The sequence below is a fragment of the Cygnus atratus genome, chromosome 10, assembly GCF_013377495.2.
Source record: "Cygnus atratus isolate AKBS03 ecotype Queensland, Australia chromosome 10, CAtr_DNAZoo_HiC_assembly, whole genome shotgun sequence".
Classification (NCBI taxonomy): Eukaryota; Metazoa; Chordata; class Aves; order Anseriformes; family Anatidae; genus Cygnus; species Cygnus atratus.
In genome coordinates, this window is record NC_066371.1 from 11,613,053 (window position 1) to 11,629,944 (window position 16,892).

General features: G+C 43.5%; 1 protein-coding gene across 3 annotated transcripts in view; it reads right to left on the reverse strand.

The window, feature by feature from the left end:
• The window catches only part of CHCHD6 (coiled-coil-helix-coiled-coil-helix domain containing 6), a 110,962-nt gene that overhangs the window by 60,307 nt on the left and 33,763 nt on the right, over window positions 1-16,892 (reverse strand). For 2 of the 3 annotated variants that reach the window (XM_035546666.2, XM_035546667.2), the window contains exons 5-6: window positions 12,320-12,406; window positions 11,678-11,761 (exon numbers count right to left, since the gene is read on the reverse strand). In XM_035546666.2, the coding sequence (XP_035402559.1) occupies window positions 11,678-11,761; window positions 12,320-12,406 (171 nt within the window). The remainder of the gene's footprint in view (window positions 1-11,677; window positions 11,762-12,319; window positions 12,407-16,892) is intronic. The other variant, XM_035546665.1, reaches the window with a different exon arrangement.

Genomic DNA, 16,892 nt, shown 5'->3' on the forward strand with positions numbered 1-16,892 from the left:
AGAAAAAGAAAATGGAGTAACACAGATTCTTTGGGCCTGTCTTTACAATACCTCTCACAAAACTGCCTGTTCTCCCCGCAAGGCAGCAGCTATTCCAGAGAAAAGAACACCAGTATCATTTTGTATTTATTTTGCTATTCAAAATGGATTGAAATCCTCCCCACAGTAAACTGAAAATAAACACGATGTTTATCCTGAGATAAAAAGCCAAGGAGGACAAAGGAGGAGGGATGGTAAAAGGGATAAGAAAGAAATCAGAAAGTATTTGTGAGCAATTTCCTTTCCATCTTTGGCAGTCTCATTCTCTCTGCTTTTAGTGATCTTTTCTTTCACGTGGCTTTCAGCAGAGTAGTTTTGCCTCCTCTGAAGAGGACGAGGCATTGAAAAGACACCTCTGCAGCTGGCAAAGAGCTTGTGAAGCCTCCAAAGAGAAGCTCCTCCGAGCAGAAGGACCATGGGCTGCCAGTGAGCTGAAAGGCGCTTTCACAGTGGGGCTGCTGAGAAGTAAATATTAATATGGAAATCAAACACCCCCGGGCAGAGCGCAGGCAGCCACACGGGCACATCCTTCCGTCCTCCGGCAAGGGCTGCTCCTTCCCTGCCGGTGGCTGCCACAGCCCTGGTGCGCGACGTCTCCCACAGCCTCGAACGCCATTTGGGCACCACCGGCCTCAAACTGTCCAGTACAGGGTCCAGGCGGAGGGAGAGGAACAAGGCATTTCTCACTTTTGGCCCAGCACAGAATAATAGGAATAATCACTTATTAACTTGAAACCAGACGGGTCCCATAAAGCCTTGCTGCCAGGGCATCTCAAGAACGTGAAGGGCAGAACGTCGCATACGCAGGGCATCATACTCCCAGATTTAAGCTAAATCTACTCTCCGAACTTAACCTCTGAACAATCTCTAACAGCAAGGTGCACTGCATGCAAACAGCACCAGGCTTTGTCTTGGGGACTAAATGAGGTAGCAATGAAAGGAAGCTCAAAGCTCCAAAAGAATTATTTTGGCATAAGCATCCGTAATTACTTGGGGTTTGTTGCCATAGCTGGTAAAGGGTATTATAGGAAAAGGCTTGGGAAACGGTGCTCTAAGTGGATTTTTCAGGCTCATGAACAAAGTGTATATGTATATCTTTTTTTTTCCCCCGTAACTATTGACCAAGAGCATCCTGGCCCTTCAGCTGGGGATGGCTTGAGCCCAGAAATCGGATAAGAGGCACATTAAGACGGGACACAACTATGCTTTTGCTGGAGATCAACAGGAAGAAAACAAGAAACCAACACAAACACTGCAGACCTGAAAAAAAATCCTCTCTCCGCAGAGCAAGTGCTCACAAACCTACAACCCAGCCCTGTCCTAGCTTCACCTCGCAAGGACAAACTCGGTATTCCTCACTGGGACGCACGTTGCCTATCATAGAATCAACAGCCAGGTCACTTTTTTTTTTCCTTGCTGCAATAAACACTTGCCTCTAACTGGCAGAAGAGTTATTATCTCGGTGCCACCCAAATGACTGATTAGCCCTCAGAAGTAATGGCTTTTTGCTGCTGCTAACGGAAGCTGTATCTGAAGGAATGACCTAAAGGTGAAAGGCCTCCCGTACTGTTCTTAATCCCCTGAGAGGCCAAAGGAAAGTTTATGGTATACATAGCTGCTATGAAAACGAAAGTTAGAAAATAATGGCTCTGGAGAGCAGCTGAAGGTTCTCGATTCATAGACATGCCCGGGCGGGGACACGACACAGCAGTTCTGTACACCCATACATGAGTCTTCTTCCCTGGTTCAGAAACCACAGTCCAGCCAGTTCAAGGCTTGCTGCCTGTCAGGGCAAATTAGATGATTTCTGTATACCAGCCAATACATCATGAGACATCTCCAGGGGAAGAAAATCCAGGCACTCCAGGACTGACCCAGGCATGAGAGCTCACAGCAACATTGCAGCTTGAAGTTATATAAGCAAAACGCGGCTTCTGTTGAGAAGAATGGGGAGGGAAGAGGAGGGAGGAGGAATTAAGCCTTTCTTCCTTATGAAAAGGCCTGAAATGCAGTAATTGGGAAGGAAAAGGAAAGCTAGCTCTTCTCTTAAAATGACCTAGTTACTACAAGTCTTCTTAAATCTGGGCTGAGGGTTTTACCTCAGCTCCTGCATTTACTTCTCCCGTCTCTCGCCCCCCCACTGCCCCTTGCAGACAGACAGGGGACAAGTGGCCACCCGGCATTTTCTGGCTCTGGCCTCTCCCTGGGGTCAGCCCCTATGCAGGGCAGCATCTTCTACCTGGTGGCTACTGGTGAGCACGTAACAGGACAAAACTCCCCTCTCAGCCTTCGTCAGGGTTGGACGCTGCACATGGGTGTCTGAGACATGTTTATCTTCAATAAAAACACCACACAAAATCAGTCATTAGTTTGGATTTATTTATAATAGAGCTAGACTGCGAATGGGTGACTCGGGTAATCCCCATTAGAGTCAAGGCGTTTAATGGTAAACGGAGATGGGAATCATTTTGGGGGCAGCAGAATAGGTAGTGAAACAAGCAGCTAACCCCCCAAAACAAGCACGCAAAAGAAACCCACCAGACATCATCCCGGGGTCTGGAGATTGAGACAGGCAAAACAAATACAAGTTGTAGTGGTTCAAGACCTCACAGTGAGCTTGATGGTGCCCATATATTTAAGAACATTAAAACATGTTATTTACAAGCTACTTCTGAGTCATTCTGGGAACGCGCATTATATGTTCAAGAAACTGGAATAGCTCTTATTTGTATGTTTCTTTAAAATGACTGACAGATGGGGGAAAACCTTCGGAGAAGAGGCCCTGGGCTTTCATGAAACATGTATTTAACACACCCACGGTAAACCACTAAACACCCTCACTTCAGAAGGTATAGCCACTGTAAATGCAGAGTAGTCCCTTTTTAAAGCTCCATCTCTGGACTACTTAATTCAGCACAAATTTGAGATGTTCTGTGGAGTCTGCCCAATTTTCAGATTAATTATTAGCTATGTTTTCCAGCAACATGACGAACGCATATTCTATAAGGGCAAAGCTAGAATTTCGTGGACATTTTCGAAATGGACCTGGGCCTCGGTCACAATATTGATGCCTTTTTTCCTGCCACATGCGGAAGGAACGCTGCGGGCTGAAACAGAAATCTCACAGTCCCCAAAGTCAGGGTCTTATACAAGTGGATCCCACACACAGGGAAGTTTTGTCTACCTGAAACAATTTCCAAGACCAAGTCTAAATCTGGAATGTCCCAAGAGGAACGCAAGCTTCAATCATCCAAATCCCAGCAGACACACAGACTCCAGCCTAAGGTCTGGAACATATTTAATCAATTCACTGTGCTAACTCTCTACAGTTTCATAAAGTAGCCAATGCTGCAGTAACAGGGCCAAAAATTAATTGTACACTGGTTGGCCAATTACACAGAAATAACAGGCAGCACTGGTATTTATTGCAGCAGGATAATGTACTTGGTGCTAGGGTACAACTACACCACAGTAAAAAATAGCTGAGAGAGTGTATGTGTGTGCGCATGTGCGCCCTGCTTTCCACCAGAACATAGCTCTGTCTTTACTGCTAATAGTGCTCCCTGTATATACACACACTTATAAATACCTTTCTGCTAATAAACAAGCTTATCAACAGCAAAAAGACAAAACAGAAGTCTACGCTAATAGGCAATAAGCAAATGAACGAATGAAGGGAAAATTGGGGTGAATATAAATGGGGGGGTGGTATCAGAAATGTTAGATAATGGACAAAGCTCCCAAAGGGAAAACAAAAAGCATGGCTCGTTTTGCTCTTTTTGGACCAGACTGGACGCACACTCTGGTGCTCAGTTCTAACAAAGAGGCAAGATTACATTCTAGGTCTTTTTGTTCTGCCTTTAACAAGTCTTCATAGTGATACACTGATGAGACCAGATACCAGATTGTTATCTAAATTCAGCTGCTAAATTCAGTGTTAAGACACTAAGTTCAAACCACACGTTGCCACATTTATTTCACAAGTTGAGCCTGAGGATGGATTCCTTCAAGACGAAGCAGCCCATAAGCATCGTTCTCCCTCTGCAAAGGTACTCTAAATGCCAGAGAAACAAAATCACCCGTAAGGCTCTGACAGTTCACCCTTCAGCACGCAGACTGCAAATGCATCTCTACACTAATCGTGAAGACTGAAAAGGAAGCAAACACTTAGTTGCTGTTTGCATAGAGGCTGCTCGTAATTTGATGTAATGTACTGTACATCAGTCAACACATATTGAAGAGAGAGCGCACACGCTGCAGAGAAGGCAGAGAGGCAGTGCTGACATCTAACACATTTTATTTACCCTATTATAGATGTTCTTTGAGCTCATCAAATTACCAATCAATTTATCTGATCTCTGAAAGCTGGTGTACTGAGGTATATTAACTATTAAACTTTACAAGCTTTCAGCAAAACAACCATTAAATGGGTGGATTGAGCACAGGGGACTGATGTCAGCTCGCAAGTTGGCCAGTGGCGACAGCAAAGCGACCTCTCCCTGCAGGCAGGGACGCTGCCGGGCGGCGATGGAAAGGCAGCTCCTCGCCGTGCTCTTCAGCCCTGACGGATGCCAGGGAAAAGGGGGGAATCAGGGATGCTGTGTTCCCTCCTCGCCCTGTATGACATTTATTGTCTGTGAATAACTGGAAAGAGGAAGAGGATGGGGGTCAGGAGCGGTTCAGACGGCGATTCCAGGTTCATTCTTTTTTTCCCATTTTGTTCCTGCTCAGACATTTAACTCACAAACGGGACAAAACCTCCCTAAATATATTCCTTCTCTAAATACCAGAGGCTGTGCCCTGAGAGACTGCTAGAGCCACCGCCACCTGAAAGGGAACGTCACAGCCTCGGACAGACAGCCCAAGCAACTGGGAAGTGATCTGGATGATTAGGAAGGATCTTATCAGCCCACTTCAGAAAACTATACCGGGGATTATCCTTCTTGTGCTCAGAAGGTGAAATCAACAGTTCGATGAACTGGGTGCTTCGTTATATTGCTACACTGGCCTGAACGGCAAACTGCTTTTTCGGATCGCAGCTGTTTCAGGTTCACATAAAACTGCTGTTTTAGTGGGAGGAAGAGTTTGTAGCAGGCCATGAGATAAAATTTCAACAAATTAAGTTAGAAAAAAACACAAATTGTAAATTCTGTAAGACTCAGTTATGAAGGAGGGGACAAGAACTACTTCTGAATGGAAAACGCATTTGTGGAGAACTCTGTTTCACCCTTGCTGTTCTTCCTCGAGTGCCCCCCAGCACTTTCCGGAGCAGTAAGTTAGTGACTGGAGGCAAACAAAGCAGCCATTACACACAGCAACAGCTCACGTGCAGCCCTAAGATGTTACAGGCCATTTTATTGAGAAAATAAGTGGTGTCTTGGCAGGTGACCCCAAGACACATCCACTCCTTTAGAAAAGGGCACTGAATCTTTAACTCCCACTGAGAGGGCAAGGGGCCCAGCTGAAGACTAACACCTTAATGCAGCTTTCTTTTTCAAAGCCAGGTGTGCGCTCTTCAGGTCTCGTGGATACAAACGCATCCGGGGATCCCAACTGAGGAATGGATTCCCTGTCCCCTTCAACAGACATCCCCTGCCATCTTTGCCAAGGGACATCAGGTTGTTCAGCCCCACAGAATGGGCTGAAAATCGATCGTGAAGAGCCCCTATGAAAAGATTATTCTGGAAGGAATTTTTTTCCCCCTCTCTTCAGGGAACTGTCATTTTCTCTGGCAGTATTTTTATTGAGATGAGTTACTGGCCGAAAGGCACAGAAGTGACAAGGAACTCGCACGCAGGGGTGACCCTGGTGCATCTGAAGTGGGAAACTGCTCCAAGAACAAGGATCAAGGCCAACAGTAACAAGCCAAAATAAGTTCACCTCCTCCCATTCTTTATGCACCCTAAACGCCTTACAAACGCAAATTAAATGCTAAGTGCATGGGCAAAAGGAGATTAATTTAAACAAAACAAACAAGGTGAATACTACATACAAAATTACAAGATTTGTGAAGTTATGCAGAGAAAGAGGTTCAGTCTACCTTATTAATAAAAAATTGTATTTGTTTAATGCATTCCTTTCCCACTTGCATAAATACGCTACATCTTATGAATGCTTCTGCTACGTACTGCTCTGAAAAGCTACAAGCAGAAAACGTTGCATATTAATGTACCTACTGCTCACGGTAGTCCATAGCCACATAATAAAAGATAACGTGGGAGCTGGAGCTTAGGAAAATCCAAACAAAGAAGAGACATCAATTTATAGCACAGAGTTTCACTTCATCTGCCGAGATTACCTCCAGCCTCTTTGCTGTTTTACACGACTCCAAAGAGCTACCCAGGTTTTTCTGTATTGTAGCACCACCCTTACCTTTTGTTAGGTTAAACCGAGTAAGAGGCCAAACAGCAAAACAAATCAAACATTTTTCTGGGAGAATGTATACAACGAATATGCTAAGTGAAATCCCCTGGTACCTGCATTTCTTTCTGATTGTACTTTAAGGATGTTTCTACCATTAGGAGATGGCAGGACCACGAATACCCAGAATCCTTAATACAAATACCATCTCTCAGCAGTATGTATGCTAACTAGTGCTACCAAGCTCCTTTCATCTCCTTCCTGCCCCTGCTTCTCAGGGCATGTATATAGGCATGAAACTACGTCAGCTTAAGCTTCTCAAATTGCATGTTTCTAAGGTTCTCCTTTCTGAGAACCAGGCCCAGCTCTCATCCCCTCTACCCAGAGAACCTCCACAGTACAAAGCTGCCTTCGCAGCAGTTGAGACAAGACCCACTTTTTGTGAAACAACTCCAGATTACATGGATGACGTGTAAAATCACTCTGACAAATTAGAGTTAGAAGTTTAACCGCTTCTACCCAATTACCCAGGTCTCATTACTGGATTACTTACTGGAGATTAAGACAGCCAAACTGGAAACATCGGCCTGGAAGGGAATGTCTGCATCATCAGCTTCAAACTCCAGCAATTACACAGTCACGTAAGAAATGGTCGGTTCAAAGGATCCATTTCCTGCAATTTTCCCAGTTACCAAAATACTTCAGGCACTCCAAAACAAAAACTTCCAAGCAACCCAAGAGACTGAAACCAACAACTACAATGAACTACCATGGAAGATCAAGAGCACACCAGTATCCCAATCGTCTGCAAAGCATTTGTTGAATAAAAATGGTGTTTGTTTGTTTTTTTTTTAAAAAGAGAAAAGCGATCAATAAAGCATCCACTGCAGGCAGAACAAAACCTAACAGCCCTTCACACACATACAATCCCTGACAATCTGATACATAATAAGACCACCCTAAATAAAGGCGGACTGAGCAGAATATCTCCCAACAACGAATGACAGTGTGGGTTCAACCCTAGGACAGCTGCTTCATGCGCTCAGAAGAGCTGAGTGCTACTGGAAGCAGTGGCAAGCAGCATTGAGCATTTACTCAACCTAAGTCGGAAATGCAAATCAAGCATTAGGCACCCCTAAGAAAGAAGCAGAACAGAACAACGATTCTCATAAGGCTACCATACAAAGTTACCGTCCACTTGCATCTTGACCACTGTGCGTGCAGTTCTGGTTCCCACCTCTCAGAGAGGATTAAGTAGATATGGAAAAGTTTCATACATGACCAGCCAGGATGATTAAAGTATGGTAAGTCTTCCATAGGAAGCAACTAAGGAACCAGAACCTTTCAGCCCAACAAGAGAGGGCATCAGGAGATACGGCAGAGATCTGCAACACCATGAGAGGCAGGAAGGAGATGAAGACTTACTGTCACTGATCCAGTTGTCATGAAGAAAGGACATCAAATGAAATTAACAGGTTCAAGCTTTCTGGTTCAAAACACGCAGAAGGAAGCATTTGTTCACACAACATACAGCCGTGCTGGGAACTGCTTGCTACAGAATGAGCAAGAAGAGTCTAGACAACTCTACGGAAAATAAACAAACCATCTAGGATTAGTAAACACACAGATATCTGAATCACAAATGACCACAGTCTGAAGAAGCACGTGGAACAAGTATCACACATACTTGCCCTGATCTTGCACTCAGTCCCTGGACATCCTCTTTTAGTGACTCAGGACCAGCACATTGAACTAGATGCGTTTTTGCTGTGACAAAGCACCATGACACTCAGTCTTACTTTTTCCAGGGCTTTAGTAGAAGATGTAGGGAAAAACTCCAAAGTTGAAACACTGGAATTATTTCTTAATACATGCCCTTTTCTGTGAAAACTTTAATAAAAGACTGTCTAGAGAAGCAGTGTTTAAGGTCTCTTTGAAATAAGTTACACCCATAGTTCACCTCATGCAAAACTAAAGGCAAAGCCTTTTTAGCATTTCTGTAGCTTTACTGTTTCACAACACTTTGCCCTCCCATTATAAGCTATTCCATCTTACAGATGGAATAACTGAGATAGATGGGCTAAGTAATTGTTTCAAACTCCCCAAAGAGAAACAACTATTAGAAAATGTGGAGTTTTTTGCTTCCAATTCTGTGCTCTGTCCAGTAGATTACAGTACTCTTTTAGAGATTACAAAATAAAGGGATAATATATTCACACAATCTGCTGCATTCTAGGGAACTACTGAGTTCAATTCTGGTCAATACATCTCAAAGACAGAACTGCAAGAGGAAAAGGGCTCAGAGACAACCAAGTAGAATGAGAAACCTGGAAAAAAAATCATATACAAGCATATACAAGCAGAGGCTGAAAAAAGGTGAGGACTGCTCAGCTTAATGGGAAGGGAACAGAACAGAAATCTACAGATAATGAATAATGAAGAGAATTCCTTTTATTCCTTTCACATAAGGCATATTAAGTGACAAAAAGTATTTGAAATTGGTAACAGAATTTATAGAGTACGTAGTTAACCTGTGGCACATAACGCCACGTGCTATCATGGCAAAGAGCTAAACAAGTTCAGAAAAAAGTGGCTGAGACACATAGAAGAGTGCTGGCAGTAATCCAAGCTCCATTACAATGAATCAAAATACTGAATGAAAATAAACTGTTTTGCAGCAGGGCATGTGTCAGCCTCTGACTGACAACACTTAGGAAGACTTTTCTCCAAGTCATTCTCCAAGCATTTTTTTTTTTTAATTTATTTAGGGGATTGGGGATTATTTGCATCTTCCTTCTAAGTCTTTTAAACTGACCACTGTCAGAAGAAAAAGAACAGTCTGCCTGATTCAGTGCAGCAGCTACTATGTCGTAAGAAAAATGCTCCTCAGACATAATGCTATTGTTCTTAGCATCCTACCAGGAAGGTACTTGGTTGTCTCAATCAAGTGTGCTAAATATCCTTTCCAAACAAATCTGCAGGATTTCTGTTCTTGAATTCTGCTGTCATGCAGAAACGGGGACAAAGCCAAAACGAAGTTATGGAAAAGGTGAGGAGAGGGAGAATTCCTGACAGCCTGGTCCCTAGAAGGAGAAATTTTGGTTTTTTAGCTCCACATTGAGCCATCACAACCATTAACTCCCAGCCCAACACCTCCAAACCATGTTCCAAATGACCATCCCCCTGAAAAGAGAAGAGAAAGCGAATTGCTACTGCTGAGCTCCTTCCCACCTCATCCCCTGATTTTTTTTCCTAATATATACATTATAAATACATATGTATGTTTATACGTATATTTTTATATATAATAGTTGGAAGGTTTTCGCACAGTGAAAGGAATAAATAAATAAATAAATGTCAAGGTCTGCGTGTATTCAACAAATAAAAGCAGAATTATATAAAAGCAGCAGCTAATAAAAAAGATTGTTCTGTGCTGTGTTTTCCATCTTTCCAACCATTACAGGAATAAAATTATCCAGAGAGATCGAAAACCTTTTTCAAAACTAATACAATTAAGCTTTATTACACTGTTTCAAGTACATTTCTCTCCTCTTTCTCCTAGCCCCCACCACCTCCCACTCCAATCCAGACTAACAGTTGAAGGCATTCTTCCACTTTATTACCAGCAAAATGCTAGTGTTTAAGGGTCAGAAACTATCTAGTGTTTCAAGAGAGGAAAGAAACCCTGTAATTTATATCTCCTTGCTTTTGTACACCTCAGAACTAGAAGGCAGTTTCTGTGCACCTCCACAATTTGAACAGGACCATGGCCAAGCACCTTACCCCCCTGAGAAGATCCTGCGCTAAAATATCCATCACCTTGTTTAAAAGGTTACCTGTAAAAGGAATACAGTTCTGAAAAGGAAACTCAAAACACAACAAAAGACTTCCAGACTATGACAATGCAGACTGGACACAAACTTCTCCCCATTCCGCTGTCCATAAAGGACAGACACACATACAAATTTTCCCTGCGGTTTCCGCTTTGTGGGACCAGATCTGGAGAGAAGAATATAATAGAAGCACACAGCATGAGACCAAGAAATTGCAAAAATTCCCTTTGCGTATGAACATATGGACAACTGTGATAATTAGAACGATAGCTGCTAGATTGTTTGCAATTTCACTGAACAATCCCCATTATCTAGAAATAGAATTTAAAATCTGAATGCAACACTGAGTGGTAGTTCTAATAGTTTATTTTTTAATGAACTGTACGGATTAAAGTGTTGCAAAATCATATCACGTGAAATTGCTCATGGGCATGTTTTATCATCAACGGCTTTAAAAAAGAGCTGCATGGACAATCATGCAGTAGCAAAGGGAATAGATATCCCAACAGTTTTCTACAATTTCTATAATCTGCAATTTTCCTGCATTCTATATTCACCATCATGCTACATATTGGTAGTAAAGCTGATTGATTTCTCTGTCTCTTTACGATCCACCTTGTTCATTGCTTTGCATTTCTTTTTAGTCACATAACTACAAGTCGGATGTATGCAACTCCCTGTCAGGAGGTCTAATTGTTTCAAATTGAAGAAGATTATTCTCCACGTTTATTAAAAAACAAAGACTACTTATAACATTATTTCATTTTGCCAGGAAGTGAAAACCACATTAGTTCATAAGGAACAGCATGGCTGCTCCTATTTTTAAGGCATCAATTTTTAAAAACTCATCATGGTAAACAATTAAACAGAGAAGCAAATCCCACGTTTAGGGGAGAGATTCAAATCCCTAAATGGATTTTCAAAGGTCATTTCAGGCTTAAAAGATGCTTGACGGTGCCTCTTTAAATCATGTTCATTTCAGAGGCTTATCCAGCAAGCAGCAGTGTGCTGCAGCAACATAGTTTGAACTGCTGGGGTCCCCAGAGAAAAATTAATAATACAACTTTAATTCATATTTATAGCAAGATTTGTGATTTTTTTTTTTAATTTAGCAAAGGATTTCTAACAAAAGGAATAAAAAACACAGCAAACCTAGCTTTCACCTAAACCCTATGGTGAAAAAGAAAATAAGAGTTTGAATTACCATAAACCTTTTAAAAAAATCATCTAGTTAAAAAAAAATACATCTCAAAAGTGACTTCTTCAGAAGATTTGGTTTGTACAACTTTATCATTATTTAATTATGTAAGGGGGGGGGGGTGTGTGCAGATAAAGGGTGCTAACAGTTCCAGGTTTCAGCACAATGCTTCTTGTTTCTCTGCTCAGATCCGCAACTGACCCCGTTAGGATTTGGAGGCCACAAACAAAAGACAAGTTAGCCTTACCTTCCTCTCAATGCGGGCCAACTGCTCTTTATAGAAGGCTTCTTGCCTCTTCAGCTCTGCCTCCCTGCCTTGCAGCTCCATGGCCTGGGAAGAAGAACAAAGGAGCATCAGTAGAAGAAGCAATTAAAGAGCGCGAGGGCAAGGAAAGCACATGGGACGCAGGCTGGAAGGAACGCGGAAAATCCACATTGCTCAGGACGGGCGTATGGGATCCCTGCCAGGGGAACTTCAAACCTTCAGTGTTCTGGGTCATTTTGGACTATCCCCACAAGTCTGAAACACTCTAAGTAGTATCATACTCAAGCTCATTACCTTGTTTTTATTTCTCCTTTTTAACTGAAAACCTGTAATTACAGAAGGGCGATATGTCTGGCCTTTCCCATCATCTTTTTCAGAAGTCCACCTCATCAAAGTGCGTTACATGAATCGTGATGTTTATTGCTCCACTTCAACATTCCTCACATTGCCTTAAAAATAAACCTCAAATCCTCCACTTCATCAACACTTGCTCCTTGGAGTGTCAGCAAACTCCTAGAGATATAACACACCCCTACGATCACGACGGAAACACCGAACGGAAGTCTACAGCAGCATTTCTGTAAGCAACACATCCTCACAGCCTATGCATGTGCTTTTACACACCTGTATAAGACTGCTACGACAATTAAGTATTCTCTTCATGTGCTCTCTGCACAAACACCAGGGCTCCTCCGGCTGGGTGATGCAGATCTAGAAGGGAGACGGGTAGGAATTTCTCTTCGTTCTTCCAAGGTTTAACTGTGGCAGTTCCATAAGAGCAAATTTGGTATATGAAAACGTCCTCAAAGCCTAACCCGGCCATCATCTAGACAATGCCCATTTAAAAGAAAAACAAAAACCAAGTTGTGTTTCTAGCAATGGCTTTTGCCTTTCAGCTCTTTAAGACCGGCAGCACTTCACTGCATTCCCACCCCTAAACTGAACGAGCATTAAGAAAACATGGCATTGATGGAACTGAACCAAGCTTTTTAAACCTAAAAATAAAAAGCAACAATAGAAAGAAGAACAGCACTTGTGTTTCTCTCTCTACCCCACCCCACGATCTCTGGGGCCTCATAAGTTACCACCAGACAGAAGACCTTTCAAACTGACTAATAATGCTGTTTTTAACGTGAACACGCACCTTGCTAACCCATAGTATGCCAGCAGCACTGCTCCTAACCTTAAATGATGGTACAATCACAGAAAATGCTGGTCCCATGTGATAAAGCAGCTGGGGCAGGAACATCCCCGTGCCACTGTTAATGGAAAAAATGACATCGGAAAGCAAGTTGCTGTGTATTTCCTCCTTTCTGCTCCCCTACTGATGGAACTGCAGTTGTACAATAGGGCTAAGAAGAGACATTGAGCTAGGCAGTGAGGGATGGTTGATGAGTAAATGAGTAAAGTACGAGCACATGAAATAGGCGTTGGGGGGGCAGTTTGTTTTTAAAGGAAAAAAATCATTATGGTTCTCACGTTTGTCATCCCAGACAACAGGGCCAGGGTAAGGCACAATCACTACAGACTCACATATAAATCCCCTTGCTCTCAGAGATGCTTGATCCATGGCAAAATCTCTGGCTTAGGTTTAACCAGAGCTGTTCTATATCCTCCACCTCGCAAAGCAGCTGCAGCAGCAGGCAGGAGGAGGCCAGGGCAGAGATGAGCTCCAAAGAGACAGCACAGCAACAACGGGGGCACTGATAGTAGGCACTTTGTAAGTGCCACAATTATTACCATTTTTCTCATAAGAGAAACAGAGCTGTTCTTCTGAACCAAGATCCATCCATCCTCTGTACAGGACTAAGCAATTTCAACTGAAATGAAACAGACGCAAGAAGGCAGAGTGGTCTGGTGGATAACCAAAGGACCCTGATTCTCCGGCTGCTTTTCTGCATAACGCCCATAAAATCAGATTACTAAACAAGTGCCTTGCATCTCCTTAAGGAGCAAACAACTAAGGAAAAGAAAGAAGGGTAACATAGTACTGTTCCTTCTGCACAACTCAGGCGGAAGGTGCTTTCAGTGTGAAGTGTAATACAGGATGAAAACAGTCAAAAGATCAACTCCTAAAAACACACGAGTCTCTTTAGTCTAAACAAATGAATTACGTAGCAGTGTAATCTCCTGGGGTAGCAGACTTTTCTGGGAGCATGAAAACAGTACACGTAACAACGCTGGTGTGCAAGAGCTCGGTAGAGATACCACTCTGCTTCCTAGCTAATCTCTCCCACGTTATCACCATTAAATTGCAGGATGAACCAGGGGGAGCAGAGAAGACTTCTACTTGCAACTCAAACATATTTTAAATCTTTTGAGAGCTGCTACTGTTTCAGGCTGTTCAAGTACACTGAGAAACATTCGATTTAGTGAAATCTCTGCTTGAAAGTTGCTGTCTGTTTCCCTCTCCCCCCAGCTGTTATTACTAGAAACTTTAGTACACTTTGTGATGGTGTTTGAAGTATGAATGGTACAGTCAGAGCATGTGTCATTTGAAATATTCACTGTTCCAAACTGGGTTAGGCAACAAGGGACATTTTGTCTGAATACAGGATATTTATTAAGAGTTCCTCTAGTCCTGCCTCTTATTCCCTACCTGAAGTCAGAAGCCTGTGATGTCCCAGACAGAACTGGCTGCTATGGAGATGATAATAATTTCACAGGGGATTGAGATTGCAGGTGGCAAACAAAGCATCAAATACACTTCTCGCATAAAGGCCTTCAGAACTAGAGAACGGAAGGAAGAGGGAAGACGTGCATGATAACACACTGGTTTGAAAACCATACATCGGAAAGCGGCATTTCTCATCCCCACTGCTGAAACGACATCTGAGCGTGAACATGCAGCAGATGACCAAAGTCTGGAGATGACATCTAAGAAACTGCACTGTAGAATGCAGCAGAGGGTTGCGTCAAGGAGTGAGAAGACACAAAACGAAGAGGGAAGGGAGGCAGAGTGTAGTTAGTTGTAGAATACAGGAACGCGCCCAAAATTTTGAAGAGTAGCTTGGGACAGCCAAGTATTTGCAAAACAGAATGTATAAAATAGGCAATTTCCCTCTGTACAAAAACGAGCTATAGGATATATTTAGGGAATGCCCAAGAATTCGCTGTAATGGTGCCAGAAGTTAAAAGCATTACATTCGTACAAAAGGACAGTGCAGGTTGGCTACAAGCACACTACTACAGTTTCCAGGGGCATAGATACGCGTGGATACAGGGACTGGCTGGGGGCTCTTTCAAGTTCTTCCTAGTTTTTAATCTTTACACTTTTTTTTTCAGAGCCCAAATTTTTATCAGGTTATGTAGGTGCCGCTTTGAACCGTGACAAAGAGCTGGGGCACAGTCCTGCGCGACTCCCTGCCTCCTCCCCTCCCTTTATCAAGTAACCCACTTCGAACTCGCTGTGAAAGCACCTTTTTAAAGCCACGCATTACATACTGGCTCAGCTAAAGAATTCAAGCACTGGCCCGCTAGCTGACAGACAGGCCAAAAGAAATATTTTACAAGCTTCTTAACTGAGGTAATGAAATATCATTGGTTCGTTCTCTATGAACAAAGCAAGACGCTCCTAGCCCCATCCTGAGCTGCAGCCAACATGCGACACGCCAGGCTGTGCACCTGGGTCTTCCAGAGCCGAGCTTCGCTCGAGCTACAGCCATTCACAGAGGAGCTTTGGTTCCCCCCTGTGAAATAACACCAGATTTTTATTAATTTTAATCATAGGCCCTTCTCATCATTTTGTTAAACATGAAAACTAAGAAGGAAATCTGCTTTAAAAGGGCTTCTTGGCAGGGTCAGGTTACAGCAGGGAACGTGGCTCTGAGGAATAATGCACAGCCCCCCCAGCTGACGGCTACCATCAGGACATGCCTCCCTGCAATACCGTTGGGATTCGGGGATCTGGGGAGACTGCTGGGGGAAAAAAAGAAAAAAACTCTGTCTGCAAAGGGTGAGTCAAGCTAGAGGGAAGGGTCCATACCTCTATCTATAAAGAACTTCCTCAAAAGCAAGTCACAGCTCTTGGCAAGATCAGTGCAAAAATATTTATCTTCTTGGCAAAACACATCCACCAGCCCCAGATGAACTAGTGAGATGATACCCAGAGAAACAGTCAGAGGCAATCCAAGGAAACAAGCTACAGGGATGAAGAAAGGTCCTTAAGGCTCTTACAGATGCCTTGTTTCTACCTCATCCTGTCTTTGCTGAGGAGTGACCAGCTTCCTCCATCTCTGCAGCAACACGGCAGGGACGTTTGGGCCGGGCACCTCCGCTTGCCACCTTCCCAACTGCAAATTCTCACAGCTCATGCTTCCCTGGGGCTCCTCCAGTCCTGGTAGCAGCCCAGGTGGTGGGGAAGAAAACCAAACACTATTAAAGGCTCCAAGGACAGACAAAGGAATTGGCTGAAGAACAGAACTACCTCCAAACCCAGCTAGTTGGCACGTTCCTGACCGATCCTAAGGGGAAGGGCAGGGCTGAAAGGGCAACACCAAGACAGCCGGGGCAGCCCGCACACACCGTGCCTGAGACCCAACAGCCCAGCTGGCCACGGAGCTGCTGCCGGACGAGCAGCCCTGGGGAGCGTTCGCCCAACTTCCACCTGCAGCAGCATCACCGTTAACAGGGAGCTGTCGGCGGCCGCCATCCCAGCCCCGTGGGACCCGCGGCATCGCTTGCTTTTTGTCCTCTCTCGCACTCTCTCGAAGGCAGGCGACTGTTTGTTTTGTTTTTAGACCCCAGATGCAGACTCGCAGCCTCAAAAAGCAGTACTGGTGTAACCTTAATTTCCTCCTGTTTCTGCTGCTCTCTTAGCCAACTACACACATCACCAGATCAAGTTTGGTTTCAGCAGCTGTAAGCTACACAAAAGGAACCAGTGAAAACCTTTATGGAGGAAATAATATGCAATTTTCTAGCTGAACACCTTTTAAAATGTAATGACAGAAAATAAAATCCTGCATCTGTGCTCAGCAATAACAATCTCTATGCGCACGGTAACAACATGACACTTGGAATAAGCAAGATCCAGACAAAAAAGAGAGCTTACCCAGGCGGCCAAATCCGCAGGCTTGGAATAAAGAGAGCGCAAGAGAGAAAAGAAGGAAAAGAGAAGAAAAAGAGAAATCAGTGATTTATGGAGGCCGCCTGCTGCTGCACAATACAGCTTTTAGTATGACAAGTTTAGAAAAGT